This window comes from Carassius auratus, chromosome 16 (genome assembly GCF_003368295.1).
Source record: "Carassius auratus strain Wakin chromosome 16, ASM336829v1, whole genome shotgun sequence".
Taxonomy (NCBI): domain Eukaryota; kingdom Metazoa; phylum Chordata; class Actinopteri; order Cypriniformes; family Cyprinidae; genus Carassius; species Carassius auratus.
The window spans coordinates 12,831,162-12,841,845 of NC_039258.1; the positions used below are offsets into that span (position 1 = coordinate 12,831,162).

General features: G+C 35.7%; 1 protein-coding gene across 2 annotated transcripts in view; it reads left to right on the forward strand.

Moving 5' to 3' along the window:
* The window catches only part of gask1a (golgi associated kinase 1A), a 31,737-nt gene extending 23,450 nt beyond the window's left edge, over positions 1-8,287 (forward strand). For both annotated transcript variants that reach the window (XM_026284148.1, XM_026284149.1), the window contains exons 3-5: positions 4,059-4,181; positions 5,771-5,874; positions 6,196-8,287. In XM_026284148.1, the coding sequence (XP_026139933.1) occupies positions 4,059-4,181; positions 5,771-5,874; positions 6,196-6,400 (432 nt within the window). In that variant the 3' untranslated portion in view covers positions 6,401-8,287. The remainder of the gene's footprint in view (positions 1-4,058; positions 4,182-5,770; positions 5,875-6,195) is intronic.
* The last annotated feature ends 2,397 nt before the right edge of the window (positions 8,288-10,684 follow it).

Here is a 10,684-nt window from a genome sequence, read left to right on the forward strand (position 1 = left end):
CCTAAGGTTATCACAGTGCTGGCTCTGTAAGAAAAGAGAGCACAGATTTGAGCATGATGTGCGGCAAGAACACAATGTATGTTGACGACCCTCTGCTTCTGATACTGCCAACTGACATCAGCTGTCACAGACACTGAGCTCATGTTAAACATTTTATTTTTAGTATTATATCAGCATGTACAGTTAAGGTAAGCAAGGTAAGGTGGTTCGAAACAATTTATTTTAGCTACATTTAAAAAAGATAGTTGAAGGTTAGTGAATAAATTTGTTTGTTTAAATGTAGCTAAAATAAATTAATTCATTAATTTTTGTAAATTCAATAAATACATTTTATTTTCAGTATAGTCAAGTGACAAACATCTTTTCTAGCTATTTTAAGGCATTTTTTTTTCATAATTGAAAATGTTTTATACTGCTGCAAGTTTTTTTTAAAATAATCGTATATATACACTGTGTGTGTTTATATATATATATATATATATATATATATATATATATATATATATATATATATATATATATATACATACATACACACACACACACACATACACAGTGGTGTGAAAAAGTCCACCCCCCCCCCCCTTTTTTTTTTCTTTTGTCACACTTGAATGATTAAGATAAAATGCAGTTTTGAAATAATGCCTGGCACTACGTAAAAAAGTAATTGCCCCCTAAATCTAATAACTGATTGTGCCACCCTTTGCATCAACAATTGCAATAGAGTGTTTGCGACCTCTTCTTTGTAGAATTGTTTTAATTCAGCCACATTGGAGGGTTTGAGCATGAATGGACTGTTTAAAATCCTGCCACAGCATCTCAATTGGATTTAAGTCCAGACTTTGACTTGGCCACTCCAAAACCTCAATTTTGTTTTTCTCGAGCCATTCAGAGGTGCACTTGCTGGTGTGTTTGGGATTATTATCCTTCTGCATAACCCAAGTCCACCTGAGCTTGGGATCACAAACTGATGCCCGGACATTCTTCTTCAGGATTTTCTGATAGAGTTCAGAATTCATGGTTCCATCAATTATGGCAAGTCATAACAAGCAGCCACAGAACATCACACTATCAGCTATTTGACTGTTTGTATGATGTTCTTTTAATTTAATGGTGTGGTGGTTTTACGCCAGATGTAACAGGACACACATCTTCCAAAATGAAACTTGTCTCATAAGTCCACAGAATATTTGCCCAAAAGTCTTGGGTATAATCAACATTTATTTATTTATTTTAATTTTCTGGGCAAATGTGAGACAAGCCTTTGTGTTCTTTTTGATCAGTAATGGCTTTTACAGTACCTTGGAACTCTCCCTTGGATGCCATTTTTTCCCAGTCTTTTTCTTATTGTTGAATCATGAACACTGACCTTAATTGAGGCAAGAGAGGCATGCAGTTCTTTAGATGTTGTTCTGAGTATTTCATGACCTACTGGATCAGACGTCGTTGCACTATTGGAGTAATCTTGGTAGGCCAGCTGCTCCTGGGAAGGTTCATCAACATTCCAAGTTTTCTCCATTTGTGGATTCTGGCTCTGACCATGGATGGCTGGAGTCCCTAAGCCTTAGAAATTAAGTGATTTCTTAATTCAACTAATCTGGCAGTAATCAGGTCTTGGATGTGGCTAGTGAAATGTAACGCTTTCTAAAATAATATGGTTAATTATTTTATCAAATAATGTGGTTAATTATACACTGTTCTTTCATAATTTAACAGGAGGGGGCAATACATGTTCATATAGTGCCAGGTGGTATATATAAATATCCCATGAAACATACCAGATGTTTTGCAGAATGTTCAAGGTGCTCTTTTCCATATGGTAACTGATGCTGATTTACACTTTAAAGTTCCTAAATCAATAAATAAATACTGTAGTACAACAACAGACCAAACTATGTTTTTGATTTGAATCTTACCCTCTACCCTAATTCTCAGATCTCTTTTGCACTTGCATCTTGTCAGGTTTAACAGAAAACGAGACCAGCGCCATAAAATGTAAAATATTAAATGATAACAAAATATTCATCGTTTTACGGGGGTTTGAACTTTTTACCTTTAAATCCTTTAAAACTTTTAACGTTCAAGGGAAGTGTATTTAAATGCCTTTACAATATTATTACCCAGCTCCATCTTCAGGGGATCTCAGTTGTTCTGAGATCAGACTCTGTTCACTTTACAGTGTGAAATATAGCAGTGGTGTGTCACTATGGCCTGTGGAGTTTGAGTGGGAGGGAAGGTGTTAAAACTGGGAATGAGATGATAAAAGAGTGTGGTCCCATCATACATAAAAAAAAACAAGGAGGAGTAATGTTGTTAAATGTTATGAGAAAAGATCAACCACAATATTACCACTGTAATCTCTTAAGACTTTCTGCACTGCAAGTTTAGTTGCTTGCTTTGATAAAGGAAAATTGAGTTTGAAAACTGTTTATTAAACACTATGGTTGGTAAGTAATCCTGAGTTCCCTATTGATACTTCACTCGTGCTGCTTCTGCTAAGACATTAAGGAGAAAAACAAATTTTCCTCTAAATTCTGAAGCCTTTTCAAAAACACAGTGTAACTGCACGGCCGTTGGTTAAGCAGATACTCTCGCAAGTGTTCCCAGTGGACTGGTTCTTTTCCCTGGATCTGAAAGATGCCTACTTCCACATCCAGATAGCCCCCCACCACAGGTGATTCTTGAGGTTTGCCTTCAGGGGAGTGGCATATCAATACATGATCCTTCCCTTTGGACTGTCCCTGGCTCCTGACACTTTTACGAAGTACATTCCCCAGTAAAACAGTTGGGAATCCACATTCTGTAGACTGACTCATCTTGGCCCAGTAAGAGAACAATATATTATCTCACAGATCCTTCCTCCTCATTCACTTAGAATGCCTGGGACTCAGGGTCAATATTGCCAAGAGCACGCTCTCCCCCACCCAGCGGATATCGTTCCCGGGAAGAGTTCTCGACTCAGCATCTATTCAGCAGCTTGCGGCCTCATTCAAAGTTGGAGCCCCTCAACCCCTAAAGGTGTTTCAGAAGATGTTGGGCCTCATGGCCTTCAGCTTGTCCTCCTTCAGTGATGGCTAAATCCATGAGTTCTGTCCCACGCCTAGCGTCTTGGCGTCAAGATAAATTGGGCCTGCGTAGAAGCTCTGGCCCCTTGGAAAGACTCTTAGTGGATGGGTGTGCCCCTAGGAATGGTCTGCAAAAGGAAGGTGATCTCGACAGATGCTTCCAACATGGGTTGGGGAGCACTGTGCGATAGCATACTGGCTTTCGACCATTGATCGAAAGAAGACAGTCAGCTTCACATCAACTGCCTGGGAATGCTGGCAGTATGTTTAGGCCTTCGCAACTTTCTGCCAGACCTACGGTATTCCACAAGCTAGTCCGTTCAGACAGCATGACAGTGGTGTTGTATATAAATCGCCAGGGTGGTCCCTCCTTGAAGTGCCTCTTCGTTCTGTCAGAGCATGTCCTGGAATGGGTTCAGCTCAACTTGCGTTCTAAAAGCGCATATGCTGGTCAGGTTGATGTAAAGAGACAGACTTGCTATCTCGGACCAACGTCCCCTCAGAGGAGTGGATGCTCCACCCAAAATCAAAGAATATGGGAGATCTTTGGCAAGGCAGAGGTCAACCTCTTTGCCTCAGAAGGTGACTCTCACTGCCTAATTACTTTTCAAAGGACAGGGCCCACGACTGGCCCAGCTTCCTAATTTTCACTTTTTAATCACATGATGTAAACATCTAATGACAAAACAAACTGCGAAACAAAATGAACATGAACCAATGAGAGAACAGAATTAATTACAAGAACGCGAGATGATGAACCAATAAGCAGCAACCAGGAATAGGAGGTTAGATGAAGGGAAACAGGAACCACATGACTGAACCGAAACTGAAATCATGAAACATGTACAGAATACAAGCTGTTCAAACTAACATTTCAACATTAAAAGATGTGGTCTGAAAGTCTATTTCTGATGTCTATGTCTATTGAATGCCTACTGAAATATTATTATTATTATTTTTATTAAAACGTGCTCAATTTGTTGTTTTCTCTAGGTGAATGACAGACTAGACCGATCTTGCTGTGGTTTCAGACCAGACCCATCAGAACTCTGTGTAGAAAACCTGCTGCATGTCAAATGTGGAAACCCAAAAGACTTAAATCTGGTGCACATCCTGGTAAAGGAAATATTGGTCATATTTGTCAGATTATACAGTAACAACTTTTCAATACCAGACATCCAACATCCTCATTCTATAGTAGTTAGTCCAACCCTCAGAGTCCACCACATTATCACCCAGTTGTAGAGACAGGAGTCCCATATTTTATAGAACTGAAATGGTTTGCTATGACATTGATAATATATATATATATATATATATATACGTATATATATATATATATATATATATATATATATATATATATATATACTTTTTATTATTATTCTTATATATATTGCTTGAGTAAGACCAGTACTCCATTTGACTTTGAAAAATTTATGACACTATGCCTTCAGTGAAACCTGAAGCAGTTGCCTTTTTCATCAAGTTGTATTGACTGACCTCATGACAAGGTCGCACTGCTGGTAAGTATTCGTTTTCTACAAGGAGTGTAGAACATTTTCCCCCTTCATTCTGCTTTCCAATATCAAAAGTAATAACTTTCCAACAGTTCTCAAGGTCTACATGAAGTGAGCTCACACTCAAACTGTGAGTTGGAAACCCAACTAAATTAAGCGAGGCAGCTAAAATGAGACAAGGCAATCAGTTTCCATGGGAGCCTTTAGATTGGTTCTGTTGTCATTATCTGATAGTGTTCAGAGAGCTGGAGAAATGGAGCTCCAACATGGTTGTGGTTTAGTTTTTTGGAGAAAGTCTGCAAAAGTCAGGTTTTAATATTGCTTGGCCACAAAATCATTCAACAATTTTAGAAGTCTCTCACTGTTGCTTAGAAAAAAACCTACAGAGCACACTGCAACCAGTATAATTCATACAAGCTCTCTCTTTTACCCTAAACACTAACCCTATTATTAAACGTGGATGTGAACTGTAAAACAAAAGTTATATTATATGCTAGTCGGGATTTTCAATGGTAGGCAATTACTAGTCACGACTTTTGATTTTTGTACACACTGAATATACTTTTGGGACAGTTATGTGATTTGAAATATAATTCAACAAAATCTGAAAAGAGGTTTAGCATTTTCTATCAGGTGCTAATTTCTATCTAATGAAATTGAATTCTACATTTTTTGAAGTGTAACTTAAAGGGTTAGTTTACCCAGAAATGAAAAATAGTTTTGTTCCAAATCTGTAAGGCTTTCGTTCATCTTCAAAACATAAATTAGGGACAAATTAAGGACTTTTAAAACGCTTTCTAAAAATTTTCTAAAGATATACAGACATGGACAGATTTAATTTCACAATTGATGTGAATCTCATTGATTCATAGCAATACTTTTACATGGATTACAATGATTTGTTTGGGTTACTTTTAAAATGTTCTGTATAACCAGTTTTTCTCTCTTTTTTTTTTTTTTTTTTTTTGACAAAATATCTTCATTAGAGTTTAGAAAATAAACAAATGTCCTACGTGTTTGAAAAGGTGGAGTAAGCTAACTTATGACACAATTTAAATTTTTGGGTGAACTAACCATTTAAATGTCCAAAAGTTTCCAAATACTTTAGAACCACTTTACTTAATGTATATACTGTACACATGAATCTACTCAAAATAAGCTGTTTATTATAACTTTTATTTATAGGTGCGGAAGTCAGAACCATCCAGATTGGTTTTTATTGACAATGCAGGAAGACCTCATCAACCACAAGACAACCTCAACTTCAGACTGGTTGAAGGTATTGATGAGTAAGTATTGGTATTTGTGAATATTTATCCAGATTTATACTATCGATACTTTTTTATACCAGCCTAATCGTTACAAATGTGGACTCTCAATGTTGTAAGTTTGAACCATTAACATTGTGCATTTGAAAAAACACTTGTTGACCTAAGTCTGTTGTAGGGTAAAAGTGGCAACTAAATTAGAAGTAGACAAATTTGTTTACAAATACAAATTTCAGAACAAGGATGCTGTTTTTAAGGAAACAATACTGATTGATATGTTCAAAACAGTTAGCGTAACTGTTTTGAACACATAAATATGTAAGTGTATTTGTTGATTTGCAGGTTTCCAGAGCGGGCTGTTTCAGTACTGCAATCAGGATGTCTGGAGAAGATGCTCCTTCGCTCCCTGTCTGTAGATCGGGAATTCTGGGTGAGCAGAAGAGGGGCACCCGGACTCAAATCTATCATCCAACACATTGAACAAAGAGCCAAGGCCCTCCTCGAGCACATAAAAGAAAAGAAACTGCACCTTAACAGAGATCTATGACTCTCCAATGAAGAGATTCCCTTATATTTAGGGGGGAAAGCAATTCTCAAAATTCTCTTGCTTTGAATTTAATTGTCCAGACTCGTTTATATCAGTGTCTGAAAGTCTGTTTTGTTGTGCTACTTAGAAAGTCATGCACAATATGCAAGACAGCTAAAATGAGAGGAGATAGTGCATTTGCATGGATTATTGAGTCGATTTCCCTAATCAGGATTGACAATCCTTGAACTGTGATTATGATGTTGTGCACAGTGTCTGAGAGAAGACATTTCAGATGGTCATTTGCAGGCAGGACTCATGCGGTGGTCCATCACTGGGAAGAGACTTGCATGTCCTTGATAAAATTGGTTTTCAGCAACAAGCAATTTGTCTTTCTATGCTGAATGTAAATGTGCTGTTGATGGCCTACAGTGGTCAGCAGCCAATTGGAAGATATTTAATATTTAATGTACAGTTATGAGGAGTGGGATCTTGGTCTAATGATATTTCACAGTGGGTGAATTGTCACAAAATTAGACACCAAATAATCAACTAAATCTGTCACTTATTTGTTGTGTTGTCATAACCGCATTGGACAAAACCTGAATTTACATGGAAGAAATTAAGCTTTGTCAGTGCATTCAGGAAGAATAACTGCAGCTGTGAATCAGATATGAAGCTAAGCTAATGCAGCTTCTAAACAATTTTTCTTTTACAGTATCCTTGAAATGACAGAACAAGAGAATTGTGGTGTACAAGCTAAATCTTTAATGAAGGCTGCTATACTAGAATAGATGCTGAGGACTATGAAACTGTGGTGTGGAGTGAAACTGAGCCTTCTCCATGTAACTCCTGCTGGGCTCCTACAAGGCATTTGGTGCCCAAAGGCACAGTTATGCATTACAATTGCTGAGTCTGTATTTGTGGTGTCGTATGCTGAGTTGTCATACATGATTCTTGACTTTCATATGCATCCTATAGGCCACATACTGTACACACACTGCATTTAAATATAGTTGTCACTTCCTTCTACTGAGAAACAATCATTTAGAATTGTGGTTCTAAACCTTTTTGGCTCAAAGGCCCCTATTGTCAGTAACAATGTTCAAAGACCCCATGACTTCTGCAGTTTGTGATTTACTGGACAAATTTTCTCTTTCTTTCTTTCTTTCTTTCTTTCTTTCTTTCTTTCTTTCTTGTTTTGATACCTGATTTCTACCCAATTCATATCATCTAGCCGATTTAGAGATCAAATTTTTACCTCATATTTTTTTCTCTTAATTTCAAAGCTCTGCATAACTAATAATTTAAAAGGCCCACGCGCGCAATTATTCATTTTAGTGATTTACATGACTTTTCCAGTAAATCAGGCTACCTTATATATCCAGGTATCTAGATAGTGGGAACCCTGCTTTTTTCTTTTTCAAAAAAAACAAGTTGAAAAACAGTAAATAAATGATTAAATGAATAAATAAAATGGCGGGGATGATTTAAAATAAGAAAAATAATTAAGCTGATATTGCTTTTCTGATATTGCTTAATATTTTAATGCTTTTTTTTTAACATTTTAAGTCATCTTGAGGTCCCCTTTGGAAGTAGACCCCCTTAGTGGGCCCCAGTCCTCTGGTTGAAAACTGCGTATTTAGACAATTCAAGTATATCGATATGTGGACATTATACTTCCTAAATTCTGTAGTGTGTAGGTGGCCTTTTTGTAAAAAAAAAAAACTAAAAAAAACTATTATCAGTGTTTTGACTGATTTTTCATCACCCAGTCACACTAGTTTATGCATAATTAAAAAGTCATTATTTTTGGAAATGTATGACTCCAACTTTGGAACGCTGATTGTTCTACTTTTTACTTGCTGATTTTGGAATTTTCACTTGAATAAATGTGCTCATCTAAGATTCATGAGAAATTATTTCAAGACTAGCCAAAAACCTCTATCAAGTGAAGAATTGCAAGTATCTGACAGCTTATTTATTTTTCATAAATTAATGCTCAAAATCCCATTTTGCACATTTGCACTTTTTAGTTTGTATTTGGTCGAAAACAAATGCAAACTGCAAAATGCAGATATAACTTCCAGAAATCAAATCAATAAAGAGGAGAAGATCGACCGAATCTGTTCATGAGTTGATCTTGTCATTTGCCTCATACTGATTACACTTGGACAGATTTAATTTCGAGGGAGAAAAATAAATGATATCAGCGAAATATTAAATCTCCCTTTCATCCAGTTTAAATTCCCACAGGTCTTATTTACATTTACCTAATGTGGGCCAGAGACTCCTGCCTGTGTTCTGCTTCCAATTTCACTTCAAAGTACTTTGACTGCTTCTTTTTAAACTAAAGAAGGGAGTTCACCAAACAGATTTGAACATAAGACTAGTTTAGCAAAAATTATGAATGCAATGATACTTTATATCCTTGGTACACTGTACAATATTTAAAAACTGCAGTTAATTTTAGAATATTGTAGTGCTGGACAACAATTAATTATGATTAATCGCATCCAAAAAAATAATAATAATAATTGTGTACATAATATGTGTATGTACTGTGTATATTTATTGTGTATATATAAATATACACACATGAATGGATATATTGATAATATAAATTATATGAATATAAATTTATGAATTAACACATGTGGAATTTTATATGGAATGATATGCATAACAAAAAAGTGTGAAACAACTGAAAAGATGTCATATTCTAGGTTCTTCAAAGCAGCCACCTTTTGCTTTGATTACTGCTTTGCACACTCTTGGCATTCTCTTGATGAGCTTCAAGAGGTAGTCACCTGAAATGGTCTTCCAACAGTCTTGAAGGAGTTCCCTGAGAGATGCTTAGCACTTGTTGGCCCTTTTGCCTTCTGTCTGCGGTCCAGCTTACCCCTAAACCATCTTGATTGGGTTCAGGTCTGGTGACTGTGGAGGCCAGGTCATCTGGCGCAGCACCCCATCACTCTCCTTCTTGGTCAAATAGCCCTTGATACCTTCAGTGTGACTCTACAATTATCATAGTCATGAAAATAAAAAAAAAATCATTGAATGAGAAGGTGTGTCCAAACATTTGGTCTGTACTGTATTTATATATATATATATATATATATATATATATATATATATATATATATATATATATATATATATATATATATATATATATACACACACACACTGTATATATAGCATTTCTTCTCTGCAATTAACAAATAAACAAACGTTTCATTTCCTTAAAGAACATTTTCTTCATCAGAATGACTGCACAGTACTGTGTTACTTCAAATAATTAATCCCCACCATAAAAATTAAAGCCTGTCTGTTAAATATTACATGATATAATTGGTATAATTCTTTTTTTTTTTCAACAACTATAAATGTTTCATATTCAATATTCAGCTCCTTTCAAGTTATAAATAAGTGCAACTTGATCAGAGTTGTCTGACAAGGTCATATATATATATATAAAAAAGGCTGAAATATAAAACTACAAGCTTTCTCATCATTAGGCAAGAGATGAGTGGATAGAGCCATTATTGCTGGACCATGTAAGAGGGTTTCTCAGAAAACTGAGAGAAGCAAAAGTCTCTACCTCTGGCCTGCATCCATTAATTAGAAACATAATTTTAATGAATCCTAACCACGGGAATGATTAAAATAAGTGTAATTAGAAATAAAGAGAGATAATTGGACAGAAACAAAAAAGAGAAAGAGAATGTATGCAGTTCTGCAGATGATTTCTAACCTCCTTTTATAAATGTTTCTTTTGACAAGTGAGCACATAATGCATTCTTCCCCTTGAGGATAGATAAAAGCATCATCCATGCCTTAAATAAAACTATAGCTGTGTGTCTTCACATGTCTCTGTGTGATATATGTGATACATTTATCTGAGTGATAAAAGTGATTTTTTTATTAGACCAATTTGTCAACTTACCTGAAAAACCATGTGACAGTATTACCCAGGGCGCCATGGTGCTTTTCTACTCTTTTATTCTCACAGTTTATTAAACTAAAACAAAAACTAAACTTAGACAATTTTGTACCTACACTCAAAGCATCCTAGGTCTAAATGACTTTTTTAAAGGGTTAGTTCACAGAAAATGAATATTATGTCATTAATGACTCACCCTCATATCATTCCAAACCCGTAAGACCTCCGTTCATCTTTGGAACACAGTTTAAAATATTTTAGATTTAGTCTTTTAGAGAGCTTTCTGTCCCTCTATTGAAATTCTATGAACTGTTTACTGTCCATTTCCAGAAAGGTAATAAAAACATCATCAAAGTAGT